At 52.2% G+C, this 20,259-nt stretch overlaps 1 protein-coding gene across 3 annotated transcripts in view; it reads left to right on the plus strand.

Annotated features, from left to right (window-relative positions):
- The window catches only part of LOC138997401 (liver carboxylesterase 1-like), a 25,940-nt gene continuing 5,681 nt past the window's right edge, over positions 1-20,259 (plus strand). For all 3 annotated transcript variants that reach the window (XR_011468930.1, XM_070399028.1, XM_070399027.1), the window contains exons 1-12: positions 1-83; positions 3,507-3,711; positions 4,868-5,012; positions 6,261-6,394; positions 7,934-8,087; positions 9,539-9,643; positions 11,603-11,707; positions 15,497-15,535; positions 16,473-16,613; positions 18,045-18,125; positions 18,423-18,570; positions 19,758-19,889. Coding sequence is in view for 2 of the 3 variants with exons in the window: in XM_070399028.1 (XP_070255129.1) it covers positions 32-83; positions 3,507-3,711; positions 4,868-5,012; positions 6,261-6,394; positions 7,934-8,087; positions 9,539-9,643; positions 11,603-11,707; positions 15,497-15,535; positions 16,473-16,613; positions 18,045-18,125; positions 18,423-18,570; positions 19,758-19,889 (1,441 nt within the window). In the remaining variant the exon portion in view is untranslated. The remainder of the gene's footprint in view (positions 84-3,506; positions 3,712-4,867; positions 5,013-6,260; positions 6,395-7,933; positions 8,088-9,538; positions 9,644-11,602; positions 11,708-15,496; positions 15,536-16,472; positions 16,614-18,044; positions 18,126-18,422; positions 18,571-19,757; positions 19,890-20,259) is intronic.

The following is a 20,259-nucleotide window of genomic DNA, read 5'->3' on the forward strand; positions in this document are numbered from 1 at the left end:
CCTGTGGCCCTGGAGCTGCTGTCCTCCCAGGATGGGGTTCTTGGCTCTGGTCCTGGGCTCCCTGGCCGCTTGCACAGCTTGGGGTGAGTCCTTCTGAAATACAAATAGCGTGTGTAGGGGGGCACATTTGGAAATCTGTGTCTGGTGTGAGGTGGGGGAGCTGCGTACTAGGCAAACCTGTGATGGGTGTGGTTCCGAAACAGCGTGATGGGAGTGCCATCCCCAAGTCTGCAGCAGACCCAGGGTGAGGAGCTGTGGAGATGGACCACCGCTCACATCACCCCTGTGGACGGGGACCTGCAGGAGCTCATCTATTTCCCCTGCTTATTGGTCCAGATGTGGACAAATCGTGGAGAGCAGCTTAGCAGCATATTAACATCGACTCAGAGGGTGACTCTGAGGGCCTGTGTGTCCTTAGTAAGAGCGCCTCCTTCTATAAAATGTGTGATGATGGTACACCTCCCTGGGGGTGGGGGGTTCTCCTGAGGATGAAATGGGTTGATTCTTTGGGGTTTGAGGAAGTGCCATGGAAGAATCCTTAAATAAAGGGTTTGTTTTAAAGTGTCCTGTTTTTATAGAAACTGCTGGAGGGCCAGCAGATCAGGAGCCACTTCATTGAGAAAATAGGTTGTTACTCCCAGTTTTCAAGAGGCAGAGGGGGCCCACCACCATGATTGCGATGAAGCAGTGGGTAGGTCAGGAGAAGGAGGAGGGAGAAAGTGTGGCAAGAGTCTTGATGGTGGTTGCAGGTCAGGGCAAGCTATGCAAATAGGCAATTTCAGTGGTGGTTGGCAGGTTGGCAGGGATCTGGCCCTGGAGTGATTAGGGCAGGAAGATAGTGGCTGGGGTGTGGTAGCCCGAGAAAGAAGCTGTTGAGGGAGGGGGGCAGGGGTACAGACTGGCATGCTAGAAGGGCAATTTGATGACTATCTCTAGGAATTGGTTCACTCTAAGGGAGGCAGGGGCAGTCCCTCCAGAGTCAGCCATACCTGGGATGTCAGTCAATGTATCAGAACAGAAAATAAAAGACATGGTGAGGATTTGTTCTATGGGATCATTTTGCTTCCCTGGGTCTAAAGCTAAAACACAACTGAGGCCAAGATATTGTGTTCCGTTTGATTGAAAACTCTGTCTAAATAGTCCATTGAGCCACACTGGGGCAGCTCAATTGGTTGAGTATTGTCCTATGCACTGAAAGGTTGCAGGTTTGATACCCAGTCAGGGCACATACCTGGGTTGTGGGTTCAATCCCAGGTCAGGGCGTGTATAGGAGGCAACCGATTGATGTTTCTCACATTGATGATTCCTTTCTTTCCTCCCTCCCTGCCTCCCTTCCTTTCTCCAAACATGTTCTCAGGTGAGGATTAAAAAAATTGAATCAGTAGTCAATTGAACCAGGACCTTGTTCCTAAGACTGCTGGATGCTGACCAGTAGTCCTGAGGGCTACATCAAGAATGTCCAACTTGCAAGCCACCAGTCACGAGGTTGACATGCTTGGGCTACATTCTGGGGAAGATTAAATGGACGTGGATGCCCATCTGATACACAGGAAATGCCCAACATGTAAACATGACCTATAACATACATGGGAACTGCCGCTGTTACCATTACTGTGTAGGTCTCCCAACCCAACCACCCTCTTTTTCACCCTGGCCAATTGGTCTTCTGGGCGCTTCATGTCTCTTGAAGGTTATCATTGACTTCCTAAAGGCCAGGCTCTTATCAAGTCTGGTTTCTTCTCAGACGTCACCCTCCTTCCCCTCTTTGAAGCACTCAGCATGCATGGCACCCTTTCTCCAGTGGCCTCCATGATCTCACCTCCACCCTGCCCCCACCACGGTGCCCGCCTCCCACCACTCTGTCTCAGCCACAGCTTCCCCTGTGCATTCTCTGCAGTGTTTTCTCTTCTCTCTCCCACTGGCCAACTCAGTTACGTGACACACAGCATCACCTTCAGGGAGATGATTCTACTCGGCCCGCTCACCTGGCCTCCTCCAGTCTTGAAGGGCTCACTTCCTGTGGTGTCTTCTCACCCAGTATTTCATTGACTTCTCCCCTGCACCTGTCTGAAACGAAACTCGGGGTTCGGAGCAGCTCTTTCATCTTCTTTCCCTTCTGTGTCCCCCACATCTGATCAGGGGCCACGCCCTTCTGCAACATTGCTCATAGACATCACTGTATTTATAGCTTGAGGTTCAGGCTTCCAAGGAAGTCCGTCTCGATGCCCATTGTAATCATTAGCCACCACAACCAAGGAGAACAACCTAAACGGCCCACTAATATGCGATTGGCTATTCATGACCAGAGAGGTGGGTGCTGTGTGTAACATGCGTTTGCATAACAGTGTCTCCAGTGTCACTGGGGAGTTTTCTAAATCCGGATTTGATTTACTCTTTTTGTTGTTGTTGCTGTTGTTCTGGCCACACACTTTGAGGGAGGTGTTGGCCTTTTGTCAGGACCTGCAGGGGAGTCATTGGAGGCTGAGAGGCTAGGAACCATTTCCGAAGGGGAATGTTTGAACGCACTGGGGCTGCGGGGATGGGCAAGAGGAGATGGGAGGATGGGCCCATCCTGGCTACGAGTTCGGGATGGTCCATGGCAGGTAGAACCAGGGCTGATACGGAGGCTGTAGGAGGTGAATTCAGCCCAGTGAGGACGGACTCTCTCCCCTCTCAGTGTCCCTCCTCAGAGCCACTATAACCTCGTCACGCCGACCCTGCTGCTTTCACGTTCTCGAGAATATTCATGGCTGCTCTGCTCATGGACCCACTGTGTAAAGCCCAGACCCCTAGCCCGGCACCCGAGGCCCTGACAGACATGAAGCTTCTCATTCCAGGATAATTTTCCACTCCCCTTAGATCGCTCTGGCCGAATGAGTCATTCTCTCCTCTTTGGGCAGGTCTTGCCTTGTGGTGTCTCTCCCCCTCTCACCCCGCCCGTTCCATCTCCCCTTGTTCAGTCTTCCCCACAAGTCCTAGCACCAAGGGCACCGCCTCCATGAGGCCTCCAATCAGAAGGCCTCGCTCCCTCTTCTGCTCCTGTAACACCTAATGGATACCTCCCTCATGACACCCACCCCCTCCTTCTTCCTTCCCAGCAGTAGGGTCCAGTGTGTATGTGGCTCATTCCCCCTGCAAGGTCCAGGCTGCTAAGAAGAGGGGCTGCCTGTTGCTCCCCCTTTCCTCCTGCAGCTCAGCACCAGTACCTCAATGGAAAATGGTTTCCAGAGGCTCCTAAGCATGGAAACCGTATGTCTTGTCCGCACCCAGCAGCTCTCCTTGCATTGATGTTGTACTTGATGCTGTGATTCCTCCAATTCCCACGGGCTCCTTAGGACCCTATGAGTTAGGAAGGCCGGTTCACCTCCTCTCTTTTTGACGTAAGAAGAAATGGAGGCCTAGGAGTTGAGGGGGCTCTTTCAGGGTCACCTGGGGCAAGACCCACCTGGAGTCCAGTTCCAACCTCTGACCGCGGGCGTGTCCTCATTTCCTCTCCACGCCCACAGGGCACCCACCTTCGCCCCCTGTGGTGGACACCGTGCAGGGCCAGGTCCTGGGGGAGTATGTCAGCCTAGAAGGCTTTGCACAGCCCGTGGCTGTTTTCCTGGGAGTCCCCTTTGCCAAGCCACCGCTCGGACCCCTGAGGTTTGCTCCTCCACAGCCTGCAGAGCCATGGACCTTCGTGAAGAACACCACCTCCTATCCTCCTATGTAAGTGTTGGCATCTTTTAGTAGAACCTTTGCCTCAAAGGGATGTGGGAAAGTGCCAAGGCACGTTTTTGAGTGCCTTCTCCATTGTTCTGGATCCTTAAGATATGGTAGATCCTTAAAAACATTCCAACCCAGCCTGCGTGGCTCACTGGTTGAGAGTCAACCTATGAACCAGGAAGTCACGGTTTGATTCCGGGTCAGGGCACTTGCCCAAATTGTTGGCTCGATCCCCAGTATGATGTGTGCAGGTGGCCCACAATCCACGATTCTCTCTCATCCTTGATGTTTCTATCTGTCTCTTCCTCTTCCCTCCTCTCTGAAATCAATTAAAATATATTTATAAACAACAACAACAAATTCCAGAACTCCCATAGCATGCTAGAGCCTTTTATCCAACAAGTGTTTATTGAGCACCTTCTGTTTGCCATGCATGTTCTAGGCTCCTGGGCCCCATTAGTGAAGGGAACAGATATTCCTACCTTCATGGAGCTTGTGTTCCAGCTGGGAGAGATAAATGATAAACAATATGCAAATTAATACATACATTATGTAATATGTTAGAACTAAAGGTCTGGTGCACAAAACTTTGTGCACTGAGGGGGGGTGTCCCTCAACCACTGCTGGCCTCTGGCCCTCCTCGGCCCTCGCAGCCACTGCAGCTTTGTCTGGAAGGACATCCAGAAGATGTCCATTCTATCTGGTCTAATTAGCATAATACCCTTTTATTAGTATAGATAGGATACTAAGTGCTTTGGAAAAAAATGGGAGTCTCCTGTGGGCTCAACCACCTGGGTTACTTGGTGGAGGAGCATGGCCATACTGCACCCTCCATGGGAGCCCAGCCCAGAGCCGGTCTGCATTCAGGGTGTCAGGGCGACCATCGCCCAGGGGGGCAGTAGCTAGGCAGCCTCCTGTCCTTGACCTGGTGCATCCGAAATTGCCAGCACAAGGAGAGGAGCCAGGCCTTCTCGCTATACATGATGCTGGGAGGCTTTAGTGAGCCCCAGGGACCCCGCTCATGGATTCCTACCCACTCAACATCTTCTCTCTGCTAAGAGCAGCTTTGCACAGGCACAGAGCTCCCAGGCCACGGCTCTGAGCACAGCTCCAGCTGAGCCTGAGTATATCTCTCTCTCCCTCCCCCCACTTCCCCCAGGTGCTCCCAAGATGCCATGTCGGCCCACGTGCTTTCGAAGCTCTTTACCAACAGAAAGGAGAACATTCCTCTCAAGTTCTCTGAAGACTGCCTTTACCTAAACATCTACACTCCCGCCGACTTGAAGAGGAAGAGCAGGCTGCCGGTAAGGTGTGCGTTCTATGTCGGAGGGATCTCCAGGTGTGGACTCGGGAGGAGGAAGACAGCGTGGTAGGGGGAGTAGGGGGAGTATCCCAGCCACGGCTATTTCAGGGGAGCCAGGCTTCCTTTGCTCTCCCTGGCCAGGCCATGTGACCCCAAGAAACACACGTTTTCCATCCCTCAGTTTCCCCCAGTGATAGTCATGGTGCCTCCAGGGGACTTCGCTTTACATCTGTAACCTATCGTCAGTTCTTTCCACGTTCTCTCATGCGAACAGAGGGACAAGCATGACTACTGATAGTTGCAAGCTTAGGCATCTGATTGCCAGAGAAGCTAAGGCATGCTTTCCAGTCAAGTTAGAGCTTGAAGGAACCTCACCGAGATGGCAAAACCCCAACCCTCCTTTTACAGACAAAGAAACCAGGAAGGCAAGGCCACCCAGTCGGGTTGGCAGGACCAGGGCAAGTGTTCTCTGAAAAATTGAGCCAATGGGTGGTGTTTTAGAGCCCCAAAGATGCTGCTCTGACCAGTGTCCCAGGGTGGCACAGAGGAGTGGAGGCAGAGTTGGGGGAGTCCAAGAAGCCGTGTCCTTTGTCTTTGTCTTTGCCTCAATATCTGAATGTTCTTGAGCTAATTTCCCTTCCTCATTGTCTTTGGCTGGGGCACTGTCCCAGTGAGGCAACATTTCCTCAATACGCAGAGGCCCTGAGAGGGGCAGCCAGAAGGTGGGGGTAGGTCTGCTGGGGGCAGTCCCTGGGGTGCAGAGGGAGGGATGTGAGCAAGAGATACCACTGGGGGCATGGATGCTTCTAGAGATAGTCATTCACTCACACGAGAGGACTTTAATTCACCGAACAAGAGGTGACAAATGCTGAAATCCAAGGGCTTCCCAGGCAGAGTGTGGTGAGCACAGTGAGGGGCCCAGGCATGAGGATGATGGGAGTGTTTGGGGGAAGATGACCCCGTTGGCCTTGGCCGTTCCCATGATGCTGTTCTCAGCATGAAGAGCCTTGGGAGCAGGCAGCACTGGGGCTGGAGAGACAGGCAGGGGCAGCCAGGTGCATGGGTGGGGGTGGCCTGGCCCCGGCTGGAGGAGTGGGGAGGAGAGCGATTGCCTGCCCCACCTTTGCTGGGGGCTGATGAGCTTCAGAGAACAGCCTCCTTGAGTCCTGATCAACCAGACAACCCTTGGAGGTCCTTCCCAGCTCTGCTTCCTATCTGTGACCTGTGTGGTTGCTTCCTTCCTGTCCAGGTGATGGTATGGATCCACGGAGGAGGTCTGGTGGTGGGCGGGGCATCAACCTATGATGGGCTGCCCCTTTCTGCCCATGAAAACGTGGTGGTGGTGATCATTCAGTACCGCCTGGGCCTCTGGGGATTCTTCAGGTAAGATATTGGACTCCACACAGCACATGGGCCCCTGAAGTGAGGGTGGCAGGACCCAGCTCTGGTCATGTTATGTCAGTTCCCCAGAAAGGTGTCCAAATCCCATCATAATTGGGCTCCACACACCGTCTCATTTCCCAACCACGCTGGTCCACCTGCCTCTGAGCTTTTGCGTGTGCTCTTCCCTCTGCCTGGAATGCTTGTTCTACTTGACCCACTCCTGTGCATCCCATAAGGCCCAACTCAAACGTTCCCGCCTCTGAAATGCTCACCTCCTTTTGACCTGTGCTGCCACAGCACACGGCACACCTCTGGAATGACAGCAGCACAGCAGTTAGAGCAGCAGGTTCAACACCTCACCTCTCATGGGAAAGGAGGGAAGGGCAGACTTGGGCGGGAGCTCAATGAATGCTTAGGGTGATGGAACCTGTGGCTGGAGCTGGGAGGTGTCAGAGCATCTGATTCCAGAGGACAAGCCTCTCAGGAGGAATGTTGAGGTCACTCGCCCAGTTTGCTTCCGTATTTGGCAAGTGCATGAGCCAAAACTAGAGTCTTCTCCATGGAGTCTCCATGGATACAGGACCCAGGGTTCCTTAAGGCAGTTACTGGTAGGTTTTCTCAATGTACCGGCCCCAGGACCTTGGACCCTGCAATGAATTGTGGACAGGAAGTGGGACAGACACTCATTGGAAAGACCTGTAAGGCTGGAGGAGGGCAATACGGGAGTCAAGTCCCAGCATGCAACGCCTTCATTGAGATTCTTCATCTCTTTCACCCACCGGCCCATTTCTCTGCTCCCCGTTACATTAAAACTGCTCCATCAGCTCTCCACGCCTTCTCTCCTTCCAGTCTCTCCTGTCCACACACCAGTCAGGTTTCTACTCAGACCACACCACTGGGCTGTTCTAGTGGAGGAGGAGGTCTCCAATGACCCACCAGCTCTGGGCCCAACCTTGGCAATATGATCCCTCACACCTTTTTGAAGAACTTCCTTCTCTTGGCTACATGTTCTACATTCACACTTTTGTTCATGGACCCCGGGGCCTTTGCACGTGCTATCTCTGTCACCTGGAATTCCTTTCTTTGGATATTTGCAAGGTTCTTGTGCTCATTCATTCAGATCTCTACTCAGATGCGGCCGCCTCCGAGAGGCCTTCCCTAGACATCTGATCTGAGATAAGACCCCACTGCCCCACCCCTGCCTTTTCCCTGACCCTGTTTTATTTACCCTGAGAGCACTTTCGCTAACTGGTGTTATGTTCTTATATGTACCTGTTTATTTGTTGACGATCTGTAGTGTGAGCTCCATGTAGTTAGAGACTTTGCCTATTTTGCTTCAGGCTCTTAGAACCATGTTTGGCACATAGCAGATACTCAGTAAGTACATGCCAGGAGAATGAATGGAGAGCTAAACAGACAATGCTACACCTGTGAGTCTGGGCTGTGGAGGGCTCACCTAGAGCCCCCAGCCCAAGCTATGGTCCTAGGAATCCTGCCTTGATGACTCTACCTCCCCTCCCCCCATTCTCTTACCCACAGCACAGGGGATGAACACAGCCGGGGCAACTGGGGTCACTTAGACCAGCTGGCCGCGCTGCGCTGGGTCCAGGAGAACATTGCCAACTTTGGAGGGGACCCAGGCTCCGTGACCATCTTCGGAGCATCCGCGGGAGCTGAAAGTGTCTCTGTTCTTGTAAGTGTTTCTGGCCCCGATGTGGGTACAGATGGGCTCCCTGGGAGACCCGCTTACCATTATTAACAAGACCTGGGTTCAAGGCTGGCCCTACTCTGCACAGAGCAGATAGTGGAAAGCTAATGGCCCAACTCTCCCCTGGGAGCTCAGGGCTCCGCTAGCATCCTGGGGCCATAATCATCTCCAGCCCCGGCCTGCAACATTCCTCCTGACTTGGTTGAGTTCCTAATGCCTTCTCCACGAGGACTCTCCTCACTTCTCCTGGGGAGCAGGGGTGGGTATAAATTATGAAGAAGAGGAGGCAGCTGTGAGAGTTGGGCCGAGTGTCCCTGTGTGGCCTAAGCCAGATCCACATGTCAGGAGGCCATGAGCACTCACTAAGAACAAGGGGTCTTGTGGTTTGTCCACGCCCACGAAGGAGGACAGCAGTCTCTGTGAACGCAGGAGGGAGCTGGGCTGGGAGAAGCAAGTGAGAGGGAGAGGGCAGGGGAGGGGAGGGGGGTGTAGGGGTGGGGATGGGACAGGGGACACAGACACACCTGGGAGCCTGGTGTGGGAGATGGGGCCAGAGAGGACACAGAGAGAACCAAGACGGAGAACCAGATGAGAAAGCACTGGGAGCTGCCAGAACCCCTCCAGCTGCCTCACAGCTGAGCAGAGTGTCTGTGCTGCTACCATATTTTAAAACACGTTTGCTTTCATAGTTAAATACTCAGAGGAAGCTTTGATATTTTGTGAAGTGGAGAAAGAGGAGAGGTACAGATAGGCCCAAAGAAGAAAAGCAGGTCACCTACAATGTTATTACCCAGGGATCGTCACCATGGACATGTTGACACTTAATTTTCTAGTCTTTTTCGGATGACTCACCCTATCATCCATCTATCTATCTATCTATCTATGTATCATTTATCTATGATTTTTTAAATAAAAAATTTCCTTAACATTACAATCTAACATAAATATTTTCCTAACCATGATACACTCCCATAATTTTATTTTTATAGTATTCCATGGTAAGAATTAAAAAGTAGCTTATTTACGCAATGCCATCCCACATTCCCCATCATGAGCAGCACGGGCACCCCTAGACACCATCATGTGCCTCCAGGATCACTTTCCTGAGGGTGAATTCTTAGGAATGGAAATGTAGACTCAGAACTCTGTCTTGAAAGTATTTCTAGAAATTGCCAAACTCTCTTTCAGATCTTTTGATGGTTACAGTCGGCGCTTGCCACACACTTCCTGTTGTGTTCCTCGCTCTGTGCCCTGGGCTCTTACCAGCTGAGGTTTTCTTACAGAAACAGGGCCTCAGGGTCAGCCTGGGGAACAGGCCAGGCGGGGCTGTGTTATGTCCACTGAGCCCAGGGGAATGGGCCAGGATGGAGCTAGGGAAGCTCTTGAAGACCCCTCCCCGTGAGCCTCAACTCTCTTTGTCTCTGCTCCCCTCGCAGCTGTTATCTCCCCTGGCCAAGAATCTCTTCCACCGGGCCATCTCCCAGAGTGGTGTGTCCCTCACCTCTTCCCTGGTCAAGAAAGACGTGAAGGCCACAGCTCAGGTAGGTCTCATGCTGGACAGCCCTTACCCCCTTTGCTCTGCTCCCCTGGAGTCCTCGGGGGCCTGCATTGCCATGGGATTCAGCTGGCGTGCCCAGATCATCCCAGAAGAATGGCTGAGTGGAGGAGTGAGGAGACACCTCACCCTCCCTTCCAGTTTTATTTGTGAGCAAACTGGGCCAGAGAGCAGAGGCCCCTCACCGAGGTCAGCAAGGCATGAGGGCAGAGCCGGAACTCAGGCTCCTGAGAACCACACTCCCCAGAGTGTGCACGGTGGGCTGCCGGGCCGAGCGTGGGGAGTGGACTATCGCCACGTGTCATCTCTCGGAGGGCCTGAGTTCTGGGGACCCCGCCCCTGGCCACATATGGGCCTGGAGTGGTTTCTCCCCGAGGGGCCTTGTGACTAGGCTGGGTTCCTGGAGAATTTATTCGTCAATTCATTTGTTGCCTCAACAAATAATTTTTTTAAATATACCTATTTTTTATTGATGTCAGAGATGAAGAGAGAGATAGAGAGAGATGGAAACATCAATGATGATAGAGAATCATTGATCGGCTACCTTCTGGCCCCACACTGGGGATCGAGCCTACAACCCAGGCATGTAACCTCCTGGTTAATAGGTGGACGGTCAACCACTGAGCCATGCTGGCCGGGCAACAAATAATTTTGATACAGCCAGACTTCTAGCAGCCTTGTGAGGCCTCCATTCTAATGGAGGAGACGGGTTAACAACTACATAATCACACAGTTATACAATGTCAGCCGTGGCAAGAGCAGGAAGGAAAGGTACTTAACATCATGACATAATTTAAAAGGAGCTCTTGGTCCAGGGTGAAGGGGGAAAGGCTCCCTGAAGAAAGTGATCACTAACGTGCAATCCTCAGGATGAGCAGTAACCTGCTTGGTGAGAAATGAATGTCCGAGGAAACAGGAGCAACGTGTGCAAATGTCCTGTGGCAGGAGGAAGTGTCAGAGAGAGAGAGAGAGAGAGAGAGAGAGAGAGGCTGATGATGCCAGAGCAGAAAGAGCAGAGGAACCTGGAGTGAGATGAGGTTAGGGACATTGGCAGGGACCCTGCTGCCAGGGACCCAGAGGAGGACTGTGTCTTTATCTGGAGACTGTTAGGGATCCAAGGAAGGGAACGCAACAAGGGGAAGTGGGGCTCTACTGAGGAGCGCCCGCAGGAGTCTGGGGTGGGAGTGTTTCAGTTGGGGTGTGAGAGTGGTTGTGTGGCTCAGTGGGGCAGCCGCCAGGCTGAAAGGGGCTGGCTGGTAGAGAGGAGGGGAGGAAACGAAGAGGGCGAGAATTTCGAGGTTTTCCAGAACTCTTTGGTTGTAAACAAGTCCACTTGGCCAGGCTTAAGTCAGGAAAGGGGGGATTTATGGAGAGGAAACAGGTGGCAGAGATGGGGCAGATTCTGCTGTCACACAGGAACTAGAAATTGGCCAATGAAGGGAATTTAAGACTTTTTATTCTTCATAGCACCTTCCCCCAAGCTCCCCTTAATGTACGCTCTCCACGGCCCGCCATGGAAGAGCCTGCTTTCTTCTCTCTGTTTCAACTTCTCCTCTGGCTGCACTGTGCACGATTTGCTAGATAGAGGCCAAAGGCTAGTAAGAGGATGAGCCGAGATTTGAAACCAGACAGTGGGATTCTGGACACCATGCCCTAAAGCCCACTCCATGCTGCCCCTCTACAGACATCCGGCTGTGAGAGCCTTTGGCCCATTTTAAGAGAGAGAAGGATACTGGCACAGAGGTGGCAGAATTGGCATGACTGAGGCCCAGGGCCCACGCCTGCTGGTCCAGAGAAATGTCTGCAACGCCCCCCCCCCCCCCACGCCCCCCACGCTCCCCCTCCTCTCCCGCTGCCTTTAGAAGTTGAGGTTGGGATGGAACATCGACTGGTTGACAGGAGAGACTCGGCTCTTGAATGCTGCTGTCCCCTGTGATTTCTGCAGCAAATCGCTACCTTTGCCGGCTGTCAAACCACCACCTCAGTGGTCATGGTGCACTGCCTGCGCCAGAAGTCAGAGGACGAGCTCCTGGAGACGTCGCTGAAGATGGTAGGTGCCTCCATTCTTGTTGCACACAAGTCTCCTGCCCCCCACCCTGGGAACTTGGCCTCAGGCTTTATCATCTCAGCTGCCCCCTTGTCCCAGAAACACTGCCTGGGACAGGGTCTCTCCTCTCTGGAGTAATGGCTCCTCTCAACCTAAATAGGGAATTTCTTTTCTTCTCTTTTATTATGAAACTAAAGGCCCGGTGCACAAAAATTTGTGCACTCGGGTGGGTCCCTCAGCCTGGCCTATACCCTCTCGCAGTCTGGGATCCCTCGGGGAATGAACACCTGCTGGCTTAGGCCCACTCCCCAGGGGATTGGGCCTAAGCTGGCAGTCAGACATCCCTCTGGCAGCCCCGGAGCCCTCGGCGGATATCCACTTGCCAGAGGGGAGCAGGCCTAGCTGTAGTTGGACATCCTTAGTGCTGCTGAGGAGGTGGGAGAGGCTCCCACCACCACCGCTGTACTGGCAGCGGTCAGCTAGGCTTGTGGCTGAGCAGAGCTCCCCCTGTGGGAGCACACCGACCACCAGGGGGCAGTTCCGGCATTGAGTGTCTGCCCCCTGGTGGTCAGTGCGTGTCATAGTGACCAGTGATTTCCAGTCTCTCTGCTGTTAGGGTCAATTTGCATAGTACCTTTTTATTATATAGGATAGAGGCCTGGTGCTTGGGTGGGGGCCGGCTGGTTGGCCCTGAAGGGTGTCCTGGATCAGGATGGGGGTCCCGCTGGGGTGCCTGGCCAGCCTGGTTGAGGGGATGAGGGCCATTTTCAGACTGGCCAAACCCCTTCAGGGTGGGTGTCTCCCCTGCGGTGCCTGGCCAGCCTGGGTGAGGGGCTGATGGCTATTTGCAGGCTGGCCACAGCCCCTTCAGGGTAGGGGTCCCTGCTGGGGTGCCTGGCCAGCCTGGGTGAGGGGCTGAGGGCCGTTTTCAGGCTGTCCACTCCCCCTTCAGGGTGGAGGGTCCTGCTGGGGTCCCTGTCCAGTCTGGGTGAAGGGCTGATGGCTGTTTGCAGGCTGGCCAAGCACCCCAGCAGGGACCCTCACCCCATGAGGGTGTGGCCATCCTGGGTGAGGGGCTGATGGCTGTTTGCAGGCTGCCCACAGCCCCTTTAGGGTAGGAGTCCCCGCTGGGGTGCCTGGCCAGCCTGGGTGAGGGGCTGATGGCTGTTTGCAGGCCGGCCAAGCCCCCCAGCCACCCAAGCTCCCAGTGGAGGCTGGCTGGAAGCAGGTATCTGGGAATTATTTAGCTTCTATAATTTAAACTTTGTTGCGTTTTGTGGAGGCTGCAGCTGACCTAGGCAGGCGGGAAGCCTGGCATCCTCTATCGCCGGGGCAACCAAGCCTGTTTGCTCCAGCTCTGTGGCTGCCGGCTGCCATCTTAGTTGGGTTAATTTGCATATACTCGCTCTGATTGGCTGGTGAGCATGGCTTGGGCATAGCGAAGGTAGGGTCAATTAGCATCTTTGTCTTTTATTAGTGTAGATACCTGAAATGTTAGCAAAGCCAAAAACTAACATAATGATCAATAATCCTCCAGCTCGGTCAAAATGTACTATGGTGCCATTCTTGTTTTCAGAGATTTTTTTTAAAAGACATTAGACACTCTTTACTCCTAGAGGTAACTACCATCCTGAATTTGAGGAAGGGGGATATCAAGAACAAAGATTTCAGAAAGGTTGTCAAAATGTTTCTTGGTTAATTTAGAAATGATCAGTTATGACCCAGTGATGGCCCAAGTTTCTAGAATTTCTGAGACCCTGCCTCAGTTGTGATCCTAGGCTAACCATCCATCCATTCATCGTCGTATTATCTGTCTATCCCTCTACAAATATATCCAATTCATCAATATCCTTTTCTCATCCTAATATCGATCTAACAATAACTTTTATTTATCTATTATCAATCGTTCATATATCATCCAGTCACCATATATCTTTATTCACCATTCATCCCTCTAAAATCAATGATCCATTTATCATGTATATACTAGGTATCACCCATTTATCCACTCAACTATCCAATGGACTCATATTCCATGTATTGACCAAATCCATCCATTTACCCATTCATAGCTCATCCATCCACCATCCATCCATCTGCCAATGTGGTGGGAGTACAGGAAAGAGGATCATTCATTATAATCAGCAGGGATAACTCACAGAGAAGGTGACATTTGAGGACTGAAGGGTGGCTATGGCAAGGGTCATTAGGGGAAGCTACAGTGGGTCATTCACCCAGAGAATATAGCATCTAGGGCCAATGGGAACTCTTTCCTTTTTTTCGTAGAGGGGGTGAGTGTGAGCCCAAAGGAACCTGAGTTTCTGCACTTGCTGTTTGGACCCTATGGGCTTCGGGAGACATTCCTGGGCACCCAGGGCAGGCCTCTTGCATGGAACTCCACTCTGTGTCCATGGGTTGAACCTTAGGGCATGAGTTCCGGTTTCTCAGACTCAAAAAAGGTGACCAGGGTTTTGAAGGAATTAAAACACAGCTGTTTCCTGATGCCTGGAAAGAGACACATTTATTCCACGTGGCACAAGAGGACCCAGCTTGTAAGGTTCTAAGGGGAGGACTGGTCACTTGGGGAAAACTCAGAGAACCCATGTTACCCTTCTGAGACTTTCTGGGATCATGTGGAAGTCTTGCCATGTTTATCCACTCTCCCAACACACACACACACACACACACACACACACACACACACACACACACACCATAAACACCTGGCCTGTAGAACTACAGCCTATAATGAAGGGACTCTACTGGTTAGTTTCTACCTACTAGTCAGACCTGTTAGCTACAGTGTAGCATGAACCAGCGCAATAGTGGTGAGCATACAAAGAGAGAAGCATGGGGTGGGGACCAGCCAGGCTGCAGCCCAGGAGAGGGACAAGCCACCTGATGGACATTCAAAAATATCTCTGAAAACAAGAATGGCACCGTAGTACATTTTGACCAAGCTGGAGGGTTATTACACTACTAGAGGCCCGGTGCATGAAATTCGTACATGGGGGTTAGGGGGTCCCTCAGCCCAACCTGCAGTCTCTCCAATCCGGGAATTTCAGTGAGGGTATATGAGTGAGGACTTTCTGGTGCAAGATGGGAAAACTCTTTGCAAAGTGTCTTGAGCAGAAAAAGGAATGTGTTGTCACAGAATCTTTAAGTGACTGAAAAGTTCAGGAGTAGATGGCTTCAGGCATGGCTGGACCCAGACACACATCTATTATTTAGAATCTGTCTGTACCCCTCAAATTTACCTCTTAGTGTTGGTTTACTCTCAGGCAGGTTGGTCCTCTGGGGAGGTTCAAGGCAACGGCAGCACTCTAGTCTAGATATATATCGGATCTGTTTAGAAACCCCCTTTCCCAATAATTCTAGCAAGAGTTTTGGGGTAAAGTCTATTGTCCTGACATGGGCACCGTGCCAATCCGTGAGCTAATCTCTGTGGTCAGGAAGATGGAGCACCCAGGTCTTCTATACATGTCTGGACTCAAGGAATGAGGATGAGGAGGCCCCCTAAAACTGGGGTGTCGTTGCCTGGGGAACCAAAAGGGGAAATGGATGGAGGGCAGTGCAGGCACACACAACAGAAACCCTCGCCAGAGCTCACCTCCCCCACCCACAGCTAGACCCTGAGCTCATGCCCAGGGGAGCCAATGCCCTGCCCACTTCCTCTTGGCCAGTCAGGGCGGCACCGGGAGGGAGGGCCTGATACCTTTGGTGGCAGCTGACCAAGACCAGCCTTTCTCCCAGGAAGCCTCTCACCCACATGCTCTGCCTTTGTTTTCACAGAATTTTATGCATCTTGATTTACATGGAGACCCCCGAGAGGTAAGGACTGTTGGTTTCTGGGTCACACTTTTCAAATCTTGACACCTTTAAGTTCCAGTTAAAGATGAATGAAAGACTTCTCCCTGTGGACGCATAGTAACTCCTTGTGTTTATATTGCTGAGGCCCAGAGAGGGGCAGTGACTTGCCTGGTAACACAGCCAGGAGGACCAGATGTCGGACCACAACCTGTTCCTATGACTCCTGGTCCAGTGCTCTTTGTCACTAACTCTGTGTCTCCTGGGCCCAGTCTTCTCTTTCTTTCTTTCTTTCTTTCTTTCTTTCTTTCTTTCTTTCTTTCTTTCTTTCTTTCTTTCTTTCTTTCTCTTTCTTCCTTCCTTCCTTCCTTCCTTCCTTCCTTCCTTCCTTCCTTCCTTCCTTCCTTCTTTCCTTCCTTCCTTTCTTCTTTCTTTCTTTCTTTCTTTCTTTCTTTCTTTCTTTCTTTCTTTCGTCTTTCTTTCTAGTAGTTTTTTAAAAAGATATAATTTTATTGATTTCAGAGAGGAAGGGAGAGGGAAAGAGAGATAGAAGCATCAGTGATGAGAGAGAATCATTGATCAGCTGCCTCCTGCACACCGCACACTGGGGACTAGGTCCACAGTGACTTTACGGAGCATAACCACCGTGAATAATGAGAATTGACTGTCATGAGAGAGATACATATAGATAGACATAAATTTCAAGCTGAAAGTTTTATATAAAACACAAATATTAACACAATATTTTTACATATTTCAGTTTGAGGGAGATCCCCTCCATCACCTGCCCACTGCTAATCCGCTGGGGTCACAGACTTAGCTGCTTTGTTAGACCCTGAGCTCTGTGCCACTGCCCACAGGCACACAGGTGTGTGGCGCTGGCTTTGTTCAGAGGAGCTGAGAGAAGGAAGTGGATGTGAGCAGGGAGGGCAGCATGGACACTGTTATGTCCTCTTCCCAGGGCCAGCCCTTAATGTGTTCTGTGGTTGATGGAGTGCTGCTGCTGAAGATGCCGGAGGAGCTTCTGGCTGAAAAGCAGCTCAACTCCGTTCCGTACATCGTCGGAATCAACCAGCAAGAGTTCGGATGGATGATTCCAATGGTGAGCCTGTTGTGGGCCTCTGAGACTCGCCTTCATGCCCATTCCACCAGCCTCCCATCTCTGCTTGCAGGATCTCTTCCTTCTCCAGACCCCCCTTTCATTCTGGGTACAGGGCAGCTGTTCTCTCTGCACAAGTTGATATTTCAATGGAAACCTTCCCTGGGATGGCCCAACAGCCACCTGGGTGGTGAGGCTCTGGGGCCCCCTCCCCCAAACTCTGATTGTCTCCAGTCTAAGATCCTTGGAATGCCAGTGCTGGTAGAGAGAATTATTGTGCATATGGAAAAACTGAGGCCTGGGAAGGAGGGGAGCTCAGGAGTAAGGCCTGGGGCCCTGCAGCCTCTCCCCCTGGGCTCAATGCTTTCCAGTTTCTCCATAAATCCCCAGGCATGCTCGTTATCATCCAATTAGAAGGAGTCAGAGGAGCTTCCTTCCTCTTGTGGTAAAATTGACTTCTAAATGTTAGGAAAGGCTTTCCCTTCTGTCAAAGATAAAGCCAGATACTAGTGGAAGTGGTAGGAACAGGTTTGATTCAGTTATCTTACTGCAACAGGGGTAAGATCCAGTGTGAACTCCACTCAAAGCCTGAAGCTCAAGGCTGGAGCCATGGAAAGGCTTCTGTGCAGGGAGCCTGTGGGATGGCTATGAGACTAGGCCCCCTGGATTTGTGAAGTGGCACTTATATGGAGGAGAAACACACCTCTCCTGTGTGTATGTCAGCAGACAGGGATGTCAGTTACAGCGAGGTGCCCACTGAAGTTAGGGACTGGGAGAGAGAGCAGAGTTGTCCCCTGCATGTCTGCATTTTGGAGGGACAGCTCACAGGTCTTTGAGCAACAGCTTGGGTGGTAGGTGTACAGTTCTAAGGGCAGAGACAGGCTTTGGCTGGAACAAACAGTGCCTTGTCCTGGCAGCACAGAGCCTTCTCAGGGGGCTGGGATCAGTCACCTACGGACCCAGCCTATCCTGCTGGGAGCAGTGTTAGAGTTTGGTCAAGGCTCTTAGAGCGGAGGTTTGGATGGGATGGTTGTGTGCAGAGCTGCTGTGCACTTCTCACCTGAGCCCGGTTTCAAAGGTTATGCCAAAGGACCTAAGCCATGATAACAGGATGGGGTTTCCTGGGTCTTAGATGCGTTGGGTATCTGTGAGGTCTGTGTCATCCCCAGGGCTCTGTCCTTCAACACTAGCTTGCATTATATTGCAGAGGCCTGAATCAGCTTCTTTTAACATTTACTTCATCTTCTTCACTCTCCTTGAGTTTCTGGATATAAGTCCCTTTAATTCATTGGTTTTGCCCAGTTCATCAGGGTCCTTGCCCATCAAGACATGACAGGCTGTCTGCCAGCCTGCACTGGTTTGGTTGTTTGGTCAGTTTGGTTCTTCCCATTAGTTCCCAAATGAGTAATGACTGCTAACCCGGTGTTTTAACAGATGATGGGATACCCAATCTCTGAAGACAAGCTGGACCAGAAGACGGCCTCGTCACTCTTGTGGAAGTCCTACCCCGTCACTGTAAGGGCCTAGGGAATTGCCGGGATGGGCTGAGACCCAAGGAGGGACAGAGGATTGCCCCAGGTCACTGAGCAATTAAATGGCAGAATGAAGACTGGGGCCAGAGGGTTTTCTTCCTACATTGCCACTGGGGGAGGGAGGGTTTGCACAGGACTTGAGAGCATCACTGTGTACACTGGGCGGGGGGGGGGGGGGGGGGGGTGCGGGGGGGAGGGTTTGACAGCTGTGCTCACTGGTGAGAGAAGCCATGTCGCTCAACCGGGGTGGCAGTCCCTTTCACGCTTGGTTCCATTTCAGAATATCCCTGAGGCACTGATCCCAGCGGTCATTGAGAAGTATTTAGGAGGGACAGACGACCCTGTCAAAAAGAAAGACCGGTTCTTGGATTTGCTGGGAGATGTGGTATTTGCTGTCCCAGCTGTGACTGTGGCGCGTGGCCACAGAGGTGAGTCCCAGAGATTGGACAGGAAGGGACACCAAGCCCAGCCACTTCGCTGTCTGTCCTGCCCACCCCTCAGCATAGAGGGGGCTCCGAGGCTGGTCCCATGTGGCCGGGGTGGGGCGCTGTCCTGTTTTGGTTTCTGCCAGAAGTGGACTCTGAGAAAAGGATCCAAATGCCGCTAGTTTATTTGGAGGTGACCCCAGGGACACCGGGAGAGGAGTGGAGAAGTGGCGTGGGAAGGAGAGGGAGCCAGACTTGCTGCACGGTCAAGCACGTGTGCCCCGTGGGCCCTGGAGCCGGTGCTCTGGGTTCCAACAGAAGACGTGTCTCAGGGTCATCCTGAGCAACGAGGGAGTTTGGGTACTTAGCCTCCAGCTGTATGAGTTGTTGGTTAAAGGCTGTTCCCAAGGGGTGGCTCCTTCCCTACGGCTCCGGCCAGCTGTACTTAGGGGCAGAGTGGTCTCTGCTGGCTGAAGACCTCAGGCCAAGAGCTCCAGACGCTGGAGGTGAAGCCGGGCTGGCATGCCCAGAAGTAGGGATAGGGTGAGGCACTGACAGCATCTGCCACAGGTGCTCCTCACCTGGAGGGATGGGGTCTTTGGGGCTGGATGGCTAATCTTGGAAGATGTGTCTTGGAAGATTCCCAAGGTCAAAGCCAGTGGAGTTGTCGGAGGAGTGAAACCAAGCATAGGATCAGGAGGGTTGTATGGGACCAGCAAAGCCCAAAGGGGTGAGCAGTGGCAGGTGTGGGGGCAGGTGTTCTGGAGAGTTCCATATCTGTGGTCAGCTCTCGTCCATCCCTGTGTGTGTTGCATCTACCTTGGGACTTTCCGGCATTGACCCAGGGCTGTGTAGGTGGGGAGTGAGGTCAGCGATGGGTGAGCTCACCTAGAGAGGAGGTGTTCCTTCTGGGTCCTTCCTTTTCTACGGGGTTCCCCTTCACCTAGTCTGCCATCCAGGACCCTTTTCAGCATCTCAGTTGTCCATGATGCGGATCCCTCACGTGCGGGATACTGTCCAGTACACACCGCTGGCACTCACGTGGGCAGCTGCTGTTCATATTGTGGTTGTTTTGTGCTCAGGACCCAGGCGTGCCACTCATTCCCTGGGTGCTCAGGGACCCCGGAAGCCTTGACACCATGCAGGAGTGGAACGGGTATAATGAATGTGCGTCAATCATGTCTTCTCAGATGCCGGCGCCCCCACCTACATGTATGAGTTTCGGTATCGCCCAAGCTTCTTGGCAGACAGGAAGCCCAAGACGGTGATAGGGGACCACGGGGATGAAGTCTTCTCAGTCTTCGGGGCTCCATTTTTAAAAGGTGATGGCCCTTGGAGGTAGGGGGGTCTGGGGTCAAGGCTTGTTTTGGTGGCCTTGGGCAGGTTTCTTCTTTTCTCTGAGTCTTCATTTCCCGAATTCACTGTGACAGGTTGAACGACAAAGGTCCCCCTCTCTCTTGCTCTGACGTGCACAGTGGGCATCAGTAAGACAGGGCCTGCTCACGGGCTAGAATGTCCCCAGTCAGGTCCCACTCACAAGGGTCTATCAGAATGTCAGAGTAAGGCTAGAATTATAAGGTGTAAACCTTGAGTCAGGGCTAACATACATCCCTCTGTATATCAACCCAACTATCTATCTAAAGCTCATATTTTTAAAAATATAATATATTTAGGAATATGATCTTTTAGAGA

Source organism: Myotis yumanensis, unplaced genomic scaffold, assembly GCF_028538775.1.
Source record: "Myotis yumanensis isolate MYYU_CA2020_CCGP unplaced genomic scaffold, mMyoYum1.0.hap1 SCAF_18, whole genome shotgun sequence".
Classification (NCBI taxonomy): Eukaryota; Metazoa; Chordata; class Mammalia; order Chiroptera; family Vespertilionidae; genus Myotis; species Myotis yumanensis.